Source organism: Rousettus aegyptiacus, unplaced genomic scaffold (assembly GCF_014176215.1).
Source record: "Rousettus aegyptiacus isolate mRouAeg1 unplaced genomic scaffold, mRouAeg1.p scaffold_m13_p_1, whole genome shotgun sequence".
NCBI classification, from domain to species: Eukaryota; Metazoa; Chordata; class Mammalia; order Chiroptera; family Pteropodidae; genus Rousettus; species Rousettus aegyptiacus.
The window spans coordinates 7,347,678-7,362,459 of record NW_023416284.1 but is presented as its reverse complement, the minus strand read 5'-3'; the positions used below and the strand labels follow the sequence as shown (position 1 = coordinate 7,362,459).

General features: G+C 52.4%; 1 protein-coding gene across 10 annotated transcripts in view; it reads right to left on the bottom strand.

Annotated features, from left to right (window-relative positions):
• The window catches only part of VPS13D (vacuolar protein sorting 13 homolog D), a 216,958-nt gene that overhangs the window by 10,767 nt on the left and 191,409 nt on the right, over positions 1–14,782 (bottom strand). For all 10 annotated transcript variants that reach the window (XM_016149454.2, XM_016149446.2, XM_016149452.2 and 7 more), the window contains one exon: positions 2,682–2,813. In XM_016149454.2, the coding sequence (XP_016004940.2) occupies positions 2,682–2,813 (132 nt within the window). The remainder of the gene's footprint in view (positions 1–2,681; positions 2,814–14,782) is intronic.

The window sequence follows — 14,782 nt, the reverse complement described above, 5'->3', positions numbered from 1 at the left end:
ACATTAGTTATAAAGAAAACTTAATTTAATGAGATAGGACAAATTTGATTTTAACATCAGCTTAAGCCAGGATCCTATTTAAAAACCAAAATTGAGAAAAATGGGAAGCCATGATAATTCTGCAACATACCAGAGAAATATTTGATTCATTTGAAATTAAAGCCTCTTTGGCTGGCCAGAACTTAAATCACATGTCAGTGACTATTCTTTTAATATTAATTAATTAAATAAAATGAAAAAAATTAGTTGAAACTTAATCTGGGAGAACAAAGTTGAAGTGACCGTGGCGCTGGGGACTTTGTGGGGTATTCAGCACATCAGGAAGTAATTACACAGTACTTTCCAGAAGTGAAACAGTGAGTCTAACTGGAAAAAAATGTGGAAACATTTAGTTAGAACAGTAGAGCAAAGTATTAGAGACCCTTTTAAGGGGTTAACTCTGAAGGAAAATATGCAAATAATTAGGTCTGTAAACATGTTTTTAATTACCGTTCTAGGATAAAAGTCAGAGGTATAATTTGGCACTCGTGTGCTTTTCCTGAAAACTCCTTCCTTGCAACGTGATGACTCTAACGTTCACGTCACTGTGAGGAACCAGCCTGACGACCAAGGAGACCTCAGAGAAACGCCTGCCGGTTCTGCGGCGACTTCCTGCCCACTGAGGAAGGCCATGGTCACGCGCCTCCTTCCACGCGCACTGGTGAGATTTAACGCACAACTCGGTGGAGATACATGGTTTTCATCTGTGGAGTCAAAATCCATTCATGCCAATGTCTCTTCCCAGTTCACATGAATTTTAAGAGTTTCATGAAGTCCATTTTACTGACTTCATCTCGATTCCAGTTTTCAGCTTTCCACGGCTGTTTCCAGTGTGTGCGCGTCCCTGGGAGCGACCCTACGTCACTGTGCTACATGCTTCTCCCTGTGTTTCTGATGCAAGTCATGCTACTAAAAATGAATTTCCTAAGAACCAGCGATGGAAATTAAAAGCACACGTACACGAATTCAGAATCTCAACCTCTGACCACAAAACCCCCGCGGATGGAACAGGGGACAGGTATTAATGCCAACCTGCAGCTATTCGGCCATCGTTCATGACACGTATATTTACTGGGCGCCCATTACGTGCCAGGCACTGTTCTAGGTGCTGAGGGCTCTTCTGTGAAAGGAACAGCAGTCCCAGTGCTCATGGGGCTGCCATCCTAGCCAGCCATGCATCACGCCCTGCCGGACCCAAGGCTGACTTGGGGCTTCTGATCCAAGTCAGAACGTTCCGGGAGCTAAGTGCTACGAAGGGCGGCGATGGCACCAAACCCTCCCCAACAGAGGCAGGAGCACACAGTCCTCCCTGGGGTGAAACAACCTGGGGACCTGGACCCTGGAAGAGCACCAGGCTGAGGCCAGACTGACAGGGCAGAACGAGCTGACGATGCGCGCTTTGGGCTGAGTGCCCCCCTCCCCGATTCCCAGGTCGAAGCCCTCACCCTAGTGTGACTGTCTGGAGAACGGAAGGAATGAGGGTCAAATGAGGCAGAAGAGGTGGGGCCTGATCCTACAGGATTAGTGTCCTTTCGAGCGACACCGGAGCGCTCACTCTCCCCGCCACGTGAGGACACAAGGAGAAGCGGCCGCCTGCGGGCCAGGACGAGAGCCTTCGCCGGGAGCTGAACTGGCTAGCACCGTGATCTTGGACTTCCCAACCTCAGGGACTGCGAGAAAATAAATTTTGTCACCTAAGCCACTCAGTCTATGGTATTTTGTGACAAGGATAACGTAAGGCACCCCCATGATCAAGGGCCCTTCCGGCAATGCCGCAGGGGGGCTGGTTACACGAAACACCTGCGGGAAGGTGCCATCCGACGCAGCACGCAACAAATGAACTCTGGATTCGATGGTGGACGTCCCCATTCAAATACTGCAACAGCGTAACGCTGTCTCTACCGACGACACTGGAGGCTACTCCAGACGCCCCCACACACACTCACGGCCCTCGGGACCCTGTGCAGCTTGCTTCACCCGGAAGGTGATCAACGAGCACTGAAAGAAATTAAACTAGCGTCCTCCTACTCACCAGGCATAACTAACCGCTTTCTCTGGGCTGGTGGTCCTAACACCTATTTGGGTTATAGAGCTTTTCACACTAAAAGGGTCTCTGCGGAATATCCTAAAATAGTGACATACCGAATTCTAGCCCATCAACCTGGAATAATTTCACTAACTGAAAATGCTACAAGGCCCCAGGTATATAAACATCCGCATTCGACGATCTTAAGAAACCTGTATTCCCCAGCTTTTCAGCTGCTAGTTGTCATTTTCTTGTTTTGCTTCACTAGTTTTCTGCATCAAACAATGAAACACCAAATTTAAGAAAATTTTAAAGGGGAAGAAACAGCCATAAAATCGAGACCATTTTCTCCATTGCCATCTCTCTGTGAGCTAAGTAGAAAGTGACCGCCATTTGCTAGAAAGAAACGTCCAGGTTCTGCCTGGAACTCAGTTTGGAAACCACTGCTTTAAAGAAAAGGCCATTTCCAAATAGTTCTATCTAAGCCCAGGAAACGTCTGGGCCGAGGGGTCTCTGACGGGTTCCACGGCCGAAGGGTCGCAGGGAAACGTCTCAGACTCAGACAGAAGGGACAGCCCGGTGATCGCGGGGCCCAGCTCCCCACGGCGCCACTTACGCCTCGTCCTGGGCGTTGTCCGTCAGCTTGAAGAGCTGCTCCTGCCCGTCCGCCTGGCTCTCCGAGTAGCGGGGAAGCAGCCCCTGGGGGCCTGAGCACACGCGCGGCTTCCGTGCCCGCTGCGCCTGCGTCCTGGATGGGGAGGGGACAAAGGGCAGAGTTAGGCGTCGGGTGGCAGCGGTGTGCCTCCTTGTCCAGCGTGACAGCTCACCACGGCACACACGCTGCACCCCGTGGGCGGTGGTGACTGTGCGCTTAAGACCGGGGACGAGGACTCCGGTTCTGAATCAGAGCCTCGTCTTTGCCATTTCCTAGCCACGTGACTGAGGACGGGTCGGTCGGCTTTCACCCTGGGTTCCAATGCTCTCTGTAAAACGGGATACCGACACCTGCCTCCCGGGACTGCTGTGAAGAGCAGATAACGTTAACGCCCGTCAAGCCTGCGCTTGCGCTTGACAGGGAGCGGGCCACCTGCCGGTGGTGGCTGCTCCTGTTCCTGTCATTAACTTTGGACTTCCACCTGGTCACACGGCATTTTTCTAGGACTCTCTTCAGGAGAGGCGTCTCTGGGCCTGCAATAGGTCAGGGAAGAGGGAGAGACCCTGGGCATTCAGCGAGCACACCCCTGCCTTCCGGGTTTCTTCTAAGGGGGGCTCAGCTGATCCAAAGGGTGAGGGCACAGGGCGAGGCGCATGTGGTCACGTGAGGCAGGAAACAGCCTCCACGCACTGGTCCCGGGTCACAGCCTGGGTTCCACAGCTGGTGGCGCCCAGAGGACTCTGCTTTGCTGCAGCTTTCGGGGTAGGCTGATGCCGTCTTTTTCCACAAAGCACATACGGGATAATTGATAAGTACTTTTTGGTGTTTTCCTAGAAACAGGAGTCCGTATTTGTCTTGGAAAGGCTGTGCATATTTCAGATGACTGATAAGAGTGTGCCCGTTCTGTCCTCGGCCTTGTACTCGCTGTACTTTTCATTATTTGTTCCTGGATTCCACTGAAGCAAAACAACCCTCTAGACACATCTCAGAGAGAGGGATCGGCGTACACACCAAGTTCACACCTCAAGACCGTAACGGTAGTGCAGAGATGTACTTGCAAGGGCAAACAGGGCCCCGGGGGCCAATTGGGGTAGCCATATGGACAGAAATGGCCAGGAACTTGTCACAGGACACGCAGTGGGTTGGCTGCAACACCGAGATAACGGCGCACCTCTCCTGGACCCGGGCCGACACCCGGCTCACTAGGCCGTGAGGTTTGGAGTCCTCTACCTGGGCGATGCTTGCTATGTGCTGAAAAGCCAGAAATCCAGTGGTGAATTTTTAAAAGTTTAATAATAAGAATGCCCCGAGGACTACTTAATTGTGCTCTTCAAGGCGGATGCAAAGGGGCTCTAAAGAAGCTGCAATAATCTGCACTAAGGGGATGGGTAAAAAAAATTTATTTACGTCACATACACACACACTCCCACTAGGCAGAGTCTCGATTCCTTCTGCAAGACTTAGGCCTACCGTTCGGATCCCAGCTGTGGGCTGAGTCGGGAGGGCAGGTGGGGAGCCGCCGATGACCCATCAGCTGCTGTTTGAAGGGTGCCGCCAACCACTGCGAGTAAAGGGAACCGAGGGGGGGGAGCGGGGGCTCTCCGGGGAGCGGAGCTCTGTCCTCACTTCCCTGTCACTCCAAACACTGCCTAGGACAGTGAAGTGTCTTCTCCCCAGGGCAGTGCTGCCATCCTGCCCCCATGAAGCTCCTGGACGAGGTTCGGGCGGCTGTGGCAGGAACTCAAAGACCCTCTGCGCCCTCCTCACCCCTGCGAAGGGGCAAGGCGGCGCCCGCTGCCCATCATGCTTCGCTGCAGGCCTCGGCCTGACCCCTCTCCCCACATCTGCCCCTTGTAACTTCTGTTTCCATCCTTTTCCATTCTCCTCACAGCAAGGAGAATGACCTTTTCAAAACACAAGTTAGAGCGTGTCAGTCCTGTGCTCAAAACGCATTTGCTTCACATCTCACTTACATAAAATGTTTGTTTCCTGCCTGGCTCCCCATCTGGAATGTAAGCACCGCGAGGAGAGGAATGTTGCTCCGTTCGCTGTTATCCTGGGAACTAGAGCAGTGCCCAGCTCGTGGCGGAGGGACAGGCCATACGTATTAGCTGAATGAATGAATGAATGAATGAATGTGCTGGTGGGTGGGGAACCGGTATGTGGGCCATTTTGATTACTGAGCTAAAAAAGGAAAGGTGACATGCAAACTTTGGCAGAGAGCGGGAAGGCTGGAGATTCTGGGCTTTGAAGGTCAATGAAGTCAAGGGAAATGGGCGCTAACGAGATTCCCACTTCCTGACAGAAAGGTCAAGGGGGGGGGGTGGTGTCTGCCCAGTCCACTGGTCAAAGCACAGGAAGGGGCATGATGGCAAAGACATGACATGGTGTCCCTGATGGCACACGCACATTTTCTTTAGAAAAAATCATCTTTTCATCAGTACCTACAGTGGGAAAAACATGCTGCTGAGGAGGAGAAAGCTTACAGAGAGTCCCACACGTCTCCGTGGGGCTCCACGGAGCCGGACACGCTGCGGCAAGGCGCTTGCTTCTGCCCCTGAGACCCTGGCGGTCACGTCTGTAACGACTACGGGGCAGCCGGGACTGTAAGGAAGTGCGCTCTGGGTCACCACACTGTCAAATGGCTTTCTGTCAAATGCATTTGGCTATTTCTTGACTCGGTGGCCCCCCTCAGGGCCTCCCCCAAATTTCAGCGACCCGACCTCACCCCTACCTCCCAACACACTATCTTCTCACTTGCAAACTACAAATCTACCCAAACACAGAGAATACCAAAGCAGAGCAGCCCCCCGTGGGTGCGCACTGCCCACATGTTAAGCTGCGTTTCTTATCTGCCGTCCCGACAGGCTGTGAACTATCTTCCCATTTCCCGGGTGCTCGCTTTGTGAACGACCAAACGCCAAGGGAGGGCTGGGAACGGCGCTCGGATCCTTGCTGCTGGGGCGCTCGCCGTGCTGCTCGAGCCTCATGTTCACAGGGACGTAGAGGAGAGAGGGAGAGAGGAACTGCCGTACGGGGGCCGGTCTTCTCTTAATAGTTTTACAAATATCGGGACTACTTCTAGAAGGCGGGGATTCAGAGATACTCTTACTGGAAGCGGAAAGTTGGATTAAAGGGATCCTCCCCATGATCCCCTATTACCTAATCACTGTTGGTACCTGGAAAATGGTTCTTTCTCCTCCGAAACTCAACTGAAGTTTTAACTTCTGAGGCCCAAGTTGGGAGGTTGTGGGGAGGGGAAAGCTTAAGGTCACTGTGTGAACACGTTTATAAACAGGAACCTCGTAAGGCAGTAAAAAGTTTAACGGGACGTTGTTCGGGGCAGGCCGCTGTGCGATGGAATCGTTTCCTTCACGGGCCGATGAGGGCGTGACCAAGTCGCGTCACCCTCTGAAAACAGCATGACGGTCCGCGACAGGAACCCTAGCGCGTTCGCACTCTGCGAGTCTGTAATGCAGCGGGTCCACCGTCAAGTGGCTGTCCTCACGACACTTTTGTGTGCGTGCCTAGGAGCCCGTCACCACTGGGAAGGAAAGGACTCTATGTTCTTTTGTTAAAACTGGACTCATCATTATCCTTAGCTCAAGGCGCACCAGCATCATTGGCCTTTTCTTTGTTCATTTTAAATGATGTAATAAACACCTGTGAAACCACCACCCCAGCCCGAAAGCTCCACCACTGACCGTCACCTAGTCCCTCTGCGTGGCCCTCTGCCAGCCCCTCGCCCTGCCCCGTTCCTCCCCCACCTAACGGAGCTGTTGCTCTGACTCTCGTTATCTCCCATTCCCTCGCTTTTCTTCTTCGTACAGTCCTATCACATTTCAAAGTGTGCGCTGGCACAGGCTTAGATTTTTGCTGCTTGGGGCTTCTGAAGAAGGACGGCACCGCCTTCTTCTGGTTTGGGGCTGACCTCCTCCCCTCGAAGTCAGACCGCAGCGACCCGGCGTTCCCTCGAGTGCGGCCGTCGGCCCCTTGCTGCGCCTGCGCGCCAGTGTCCACCGTGTGGCCGCACCGTCCTCACCCTTCTCCCTGCTGATGGCGCCTGGGCTATCGTCAGGTTTTGCTACTGCAATCGCTGCTGCGGGGAACGCTCCTGTGCACGTCTCCTGCCGAACACGGGCGAGTGCTCCTTCGGGTGTATGTCTAGGAGTGATCATGGGGCCTGAATGCTCACCCAACAGGACAATTCAAATTCTTCTCGAAGTGGCTAAACCAACGTACACTCCCACCGACACTGTGCTTAAGAGAGCCTAGTAATCCATCTTTCCAGCACCTGGTACTGTCTAGGACCGCTCTGTCCAACACACAGCTGCTGGCCACGTGTGGCTAATGAGCCCCTGAAATGTGGCCAGTGTGACTAGGAACTGAATTTTTAAAATGTAAATTAAAGTAAACGTAAATGCTGTTAACAGACGGCACTGGGCTGGACTCTTACATTTCTGCTGCTTCAATGCGTGCAAAACGGCACCGAACGGCATCTGGGCGCCTTCTCACTCCCACCCGCTCCTTCCCACCTGAAGGCGATGGGGCCAGCGACGAAGGTGCAGAGCGGCCGCCCCGGGCGCCGGGGCGGGAAGGCCGCCTCCCGAGCTGCTCAGGCCCCCCGCCCGGACCGGCGGCGGCCGTCCCCTGGCCAACTTGCTCCTCTTCCCCTGATCACCTTTATGTCGAGACCGGCTGCGTCTAGGGCCGGGCCTGGCACTACATCCTGGGGATAACAGATCGTTAAACCAGGGGTGGCGAAACCCCGCGCGCTCACCTCTCATTAGCTGACGGCGTCTCTGCCTAACACTCGACATAAAAGGCAGTTTACGACGTGCGTCTGTGCCGTGCACACGCAGCGACTCTGCCTCCGCAGACCTCTGCTCGGCCAGGGGTCCGCGGTGTGCGTTTAATTGCTGCCAGCTGGGGGCTGGTCGGCCATTTTGAGGCCTCGGCTGCTGCGGTTTATCAATTTCACAGTGCACAGAAAGAAGCAGGCCTTCCAGTCAACCAGCTAATCCCGAATGTCAGCACCAAGCCAGCGTGAGCTTTGAACTCCAGCAGCGTGTCAGGGAGTCGGCTGCGCGGCCTGGACCACGCGCCCCCGAGGGACGGGGCTGCTGATACAGTGGCTGATGCACTGCAGATGCACCCAGCGAGGGAGATCGATACAGAAGAAGCGTGCATCTGGCCAGTGCTCTCTGCCACGTACCGGAGGCCCCGAACCGATCTGAGTAATGAAAACAATCCATGTCATTTTCTTTAAGCAACGATAAATCCAAACAAGGTGACACAGGACGATCTAACCAGTTCCACTCGGTCGATCTCGCCTTTCAGCCTGAGGGTCTACGGTTGGCCAGCCGGTATGTGTTCTTCACGTCTACGATGAGTAACTATGTCATAGTTCTATTAGCTGAAGACAGATGTTGTACACACAGACGCGTACCCCTGTGTGGCTTAAGTTATCAGTCGGTTGAGAAATCTGTCACGGCCAATGTCTGTCAACCAAGTGAGGTTCAACAACAATCACTAAACGAGGAGAAAGTGTGTGTGTCAAACATGTGACTTCCTAGCCTCACAGAATGCTTATTTGACTGCTGACTGCCCTCCTCAGGGGCGGTGTGGACTGGCCCCAACCAGTGATGGACTGTGCTTGCATCTACTTTACGTGCGTGTCTGCAATGTTTGTTTTAATTAAATATCTCACTGATGTATACTGTGCTCAACTGGGCACCCACAGGTAGGCTGAGAACAGAAGGTCGACCCAGACCATCTCTGCACATACGGTTAATAGGTAACAGCTACAAGATACCAAGGTTCTCGGCTGAATGGTTCGAACATTCGTCGGTGCCCCCAAAGGAACTCAACCCTCTGTCTAAACGGCACTCCACACCCCAGGGCAGGAACCGGCTGAACCTTCCTCCGACAGCCGCTGAGGCACAGTGCGTGGAGGTTCCAGCCTGCCATGCGCTGTCCCTGACCTCTGACCCACAGCGCCCTCCTCCCCACTGCGTCCACTCCCAAACACGCAGCAAGGAAGCTCTTTTTCTGCAGAAATTCCGCTTCTTTCAATGAAACCTGAAATCAGAGAGGGCTCTCCGAGAAGGGGGAACACTCCAGAGCTTGGCTTAGTTTACATCAGAAATTCTTCCTCAGGGTTCCACGCCAAACACACCCACTTTCTAGAACCTACCCAAAGACAGCATTCAGTCTACAGGCTTATTAATAACTATTGCACTCTGACCACATTAAACTTTGAACCAAGAAAATTGTACCAAATATCTGCTATGACAGTTTGGACTCTGGACACATGGAAAAAATAGGCTGGGCAGAAAGGAGCCCTAATCGGGACACGTAGCTGAGGATCCACACTAAGGCGGCCAGGAAAATGAGCCACTCAGAGCCTGGGGACGGCTCGTGCTGCCTCTGCCCTGCTGCGCACCGTTTAAAGAGCGTTCCCTGACTGACTGTCACACGCGCAGGCCAGCACTAGGCCTTCGGGAGTGAATCGCTTTTCCCGGGAGCATATCGGAGTCTAATAAGGGATAAACAGAAACGGGCAGTGATGGCTGACAGGATGGGCTCTGCGGCCCGGCTGCCTGGGGCTGAATCCCAGTCCCACCATTTACGACGTCCGCCTACGGCAAGTTGTGTGAACTCGTGGAGCTTCGGTTTCCTCGTCTATAGATTGTGGATGATAACGGGGATGCTGTGAGCCGTCAGTCAGTCGATATGGGTGTAGCGGTTACCACAGCACCTGGTGCAGCAGAGACACTCAGGAAAATGCTCCCTATGATGATGATGATGATGATGATGATAATGATGATGATGATGCAGCGTCCGTGGAGGGGGCCACGGATAAACAAGGGGGGCCCCAACCTCGCTCGGGCAGCTGAAGCCCAAGGTGGGCCAGGGTCCAACATCCAACCTTTCTCACTTCGTTTTCTTATTGGGGAAACGGCTTCAAACTGAAATAGTCTCCTTTCCCTCTTGTTAACAACATTCTACTTCCCTCTCCCCGGAGTTCTGAAGTCATCTGTGTAACAACACATAAAATCCCACATTGTATTGCTGCGATTGTAAATGTGGTAAAGATGTTGATTCACGTAATCGTTAGAAATGCTATTACTGCTGCTGTTAAGTTTTTGGTAATTTGACATCCTGCAGTGGGGGACCACATTTCCTGGGCTGGGTTTTCTCCCATCACTGGGATTCACACCTGACTTGTTTATAGGGGTCAAGGCTTCCTACAACCTAACACATGTTTTGGGGACCCCATGACATTGCAACCGTGACAGCTGGTAGGACTAATGCCAACAGATCTGCCTGCTGGGATTGAAACTCTAAGAACAAAACCATTCCAGAGGTAGTTTTTTCCTCTTTTTTCCTCATCAACTAACTGCCTCGGGGGAAGACTACCTGTTCCTGCGGCTGGAGGAGGGGCACAGCAGACTGGCGTCCAGACCGGCTTCATAATGAATTCCCACCAAGAGTTCACTGTCACTGTGAGACTGCGGCCCCACAGGGTTGGAGTTCCACAATGCCTAACATGCATTCTGGGGTGGCTCTGCTTTAAAAATAAATAAATAAATAAAAGTAGACGGCTTATAAAGTGGCTTGCAACTTTCGACGTCATCACAAAAATGAGGCATTTTGCAAATGCAGGCCTCACCTGCGTCCTCAGTGCAACCCTCAGAACCAGAGTGTGGTGCTTATTACATATGGGCGTCCCTCGAGCCATCGCCAAATTCCCTGCTCAACTGTCACCTCTCGTGCCCATCCCGAGATATTTCACATGGGCCAAAATACGCAATTCCTGGTAACTTCATTTTGTGGTTATTAAGTACAAATCCTAATGATAACAAGCTGACTAAACTAAATACACCAGATATTTTCAGATGGACTGCTAGCAAATTACACAATTTAAAAAAATCTTTCTATTATCTCTCTCCTCCCCAAAGCTGATCTCTTTTCAGAGACAGATGACATACAGGAGCGTGGTGGAAGGAGACCCACAGAGACCGGAATCCCAGCCTGGTTACCTAAGGGCTGAGTGATCGTGAAGGAGCTACGAGGTCGTCCTCGGCCTTGGTTTCCTTGTCAACAGGTGAGCGCATACTTGTTTGACGATGCTGAGATGATGTATGCAGAGGGCACAGCGCAGTGCCTGGCACATAACAGTTATAAAAGTGGCCTCCCTCTCTCCTGCCCCTACTCAGAATTCAGGGGTGTCAAGTCAAATTAAGATACCGAAACGCAAAACTTTTGAAATTTAGATTTAAAATTGTAGTCACTATGGGTGACCTGACTTAGTGAACATGTAGGAGGGACTCGTCAGAAACACCTCAGTGTTCAGATACTTAGGTGTTTGCTAAGGAACCAGGGCCTCCGTGTTTATTCGCTGGGCCTGTCCCATCACGCCCTCTTTGCTTAAAGAAAAACAATTTCTTAAGAGCTAGAGCCAAACAACCCAGCAGTTCAAGGAATTACACCAAATGGCAAATTCTTAGAATTGGAATGAATAATTTTAGAATGTTGCCATTACTAAAGTTCACGTAACAGAGGTTTCCAGTGGGGGAGCACTTCCTCTACATGGAGTTTGTCAAACAGCCTGAATCCATCCAGCCCCTGAAGATGGAGCTGCCCTGGCTGAAGAGGGGCCGGCCGTGTCCTTGGTGACCCCGCGCCCCCGCCCCGGGCACCTCAGTTGTGTGAAGGGCCCTCCCTCAGGACCGAAGCAGAGCAGGTATGGCGCCCGCTCTGTGATTCGTTTATTTGCTGTTTCAAGACTACCCATCACTCAGGCCGGATGTTTTATACAACCTTTTACTATCAAACAGTACGGTGGAGGGTGAGTTGGAAAAGAAAACACTTCAAAAACGGACAAGGACTGTAATTAACTGTCATGAGGATGACAATTTCGGCACAGCTGTCACGCTCACAGGGGTAAACAGGACTGGCTTCAGGCCCTGAGGTTGGACGTCATGTGGTAGAGGGAGAAACTGAGAGCCTGGGAGGGTCCCAGAGCCAGCCGATGACACCTTCCCAGCCTCCAGTCGTTCCCGGGCAGGGGCGCGGGTCTGACCCGGCCATGGCCTGGACAGTGTGCAGAGAGCTGGATGGAAGCTACATGGACTCCGAGCTCTCTGCCTCGCCTCCGCGCCACTTCACCCCCGCACCTAGGACAGTGCCCAGCACACAGTGGGTGTGCAATGCACACACGAGACCAGCAGCCACAAGCCCGTTACAACTGGTGGCAGGAGAGCCACAGCTGCTGCTTCTGAAGCCAAGGGGGTGGGGAAGGCAGTCTGTCGTGGAACTCCTCCCAGACGGGCCGGGAGTTGGTAAGGACCCAGGGACCCCTGGGGCATAAGGATGCTGGCCATTCCTTCACGGAGGGACACTAGAAAGTTCCTGACCTCGGTCATGTTCTCCCGGGGGCACCTGGCGAGTGGCCTGGTGGCCTCGGGGTGCCGTGCACGCCTGCGTTCTTCCAGGAAGGGAAAGAGCAGCAGGGCCTGGCTCCCCGCGGACAGCCCGGCCCAGCCCTGACGCCCGGCACCGGGGCAGCGCAGAACCTCCCGGCCATGGTCACCGGTTCTCTGCGCTAGCTCGGATCCCGAGGACTCCTTCAAAGGGTTTTTACTGTATGGCTTTCGTTATTTCCATCCCAACTTTTAGGTTCTTTTGATTTAAAGAAACCAACTACCTACTCCTCATCTTCCTGTGACCAGCTAGTGCTTTTTTATTGTTTGTCCTCAAATGTAGCCTATGGCCAAGCTCTCTCAAAATGCCAAGGCCACCTCTAATCAAACCTGCCCCTCTATGAGCAAGAGATGGCACCTTCTCTTTGAACTTGTGTCAAACTGGCTCTGCCCTTTCGTCTCAATGCCCTCAAGAGCATCTTTGATTTTTCAGGCAAAAGACGAGCCCTGTCTTTGTCCTGGCTGTTGTCACAGTGCCTGGTCACAAAGCCAGAGCAGGAACAATGCGTGGAGGACACCCGTGTGTCCGAGTGGGGACTGGGTTCGGCGGTACCCTCTCTCTCTGGACAGGAAGGAAGCAGAACACAAGCCGGCAGCTCGGCGATGCCCTTTGGTGCCTCTATGAGGGGTCCGTTTCTGCCTAGTGCCATGATGCTCAACGTGGTGACAAAAGATTATTGTTTACTTGGTGATAAGAAGGTCAAGCTGCCTTATAATTACGTGCCGCCAGTGTGAACATGAATGGGGCTGATCGGCAGAGTCCATCCGCCCTTGGCAAACTGGTTTGTTTGGTCTGGACAGCAAACAGCATTCCACACTACTGGATTTTTTTTTTCTCCCAGGTCCCCTGCGGCCTCATCACCCCCCGAACCTTTTTTAAAAATTACAATCTGTTCTGCTGTCTCGAGTTACATTCTGTAAATAATAAGCAACACTGATGAAATGCAAAAAGCTGAAAATTCGTAAAGCAGAAAGATCTGCAGCATGTCCCACATCTGTGTCACATTAAACATGCACTCAACAGATTCGCTGATTCCCGTCTAATCAGCACACTAGGGTGACGTGAGCCAGAAAGGCTCTCATGCTACATGCCACGGCAGGGCCGAGGGCCACCAGAGGCGGCCGAGGAGGGGCGTGAGCTGGCACCGTGGGGTGGAGGTGCCGAGTCCACCACGCGGGTGACACCCGAGCCCACCCGCCAGCTCTGCCTCGCGTGCGTCGCAGACCGGTGGGGCCCTGCTGCGGTCGGGTCACAGGGCAGCAGCCACTGAGAGTCCTCCTCCCAGGCCCCGGTGTTGCTGAAACTGGGCCCATGGCGGTGAAACCAAACAACAGGTTTTAATGACACAATATCTTATTTGAAGGAATTGGCTCGCTATACGTTAAAATGACTACAAAATAAAAATAGAACAGAAGGAAACCAATCAAAGTCCAATTGGCAAAATGCGTAGAGGCTATTAGAGATGGTAGTTGCTATGCCAGGCAGAATCTGATCTCATATTTTTATTTCCAAGCATTTTACACACACAAACACACATATACACAAGTGCATGTGTGTGCACATGAGGGCGGGCACTCATACTCCTATTTAAGAATACTTGGCAGAGCATGAGAGAGAGATTGGCATGTTTTAAACTTGTGGCTTTGCGCTAGCTCCCTGAATGATTAGATGGCTCCATGTTGGGAAAAAACAAAAAAAAAAAAACAAAACAAAAACAGATTCGGACTCAACAAAGAGTCTTTAGCAGAGGAGCATGGGAGCCTGCAAGGCCACTCTTTGGAAAAACTGTGTATCGCCACCTCAACCAGCTCTTACATCTGGACTTTTCCATTGACCTTAGGTGAGAAGACACCACAATGAGACGGGTGGGCCCCCGGGGTCCACGGAACGTCTCCACAGCTGCGTTTATCGAGCTGACCCTGCACTGGACACCCGTCTTCACAGCCTTCTTATAGGAGCGTGTTTCATTGGTATTCTATTTCATGCAGGGGGAGATGCAGTGCCCAAGAGAGATGACGGAGTTAGTCCAAAGCCATTCGGCCAGTTAAGTGGCAAAGACTAACTTGATCTTGGGTTTTCCTGATTTTCTTGGACTCAGTAAACTTATCGCCAGCATGACGGTTGATGAAAATCTCTTTAACATGTACACTGAGCCCATCACTGTGTCAAGCATCCTGGAGATCCTGGAGGGCTGCCAAGGAAGGCGATCACATGACCTTAAGGAGCTTACAATCCGATTGAGAAGATAAGACCTATGTCCTCGAAACGACTGTAGAAGACCATGCACTGGTGACGACAGAGCTGAGGTGGCCCTGGCACCACACACTAGAGGGCAGGGTGGGCTTCCTGGGAAGGGCAGGCTCCACGCAGGGCTCTGCCCAAGGCGGAGCAGTCTGTATGACTACGACAATGTATGGCATCGGTCATCAGTACTAACTGGCCAAGTTTCACAGCAGGACCCGGGGGAGAAACAAATAACAAGACAGAAGCCAGTTAACAGACCACACCGCAACCTAGAAACTACCTGAGGGATGCCTTGTTGCTAATGCTAAAGCCAGTGACTGAAGACCTAC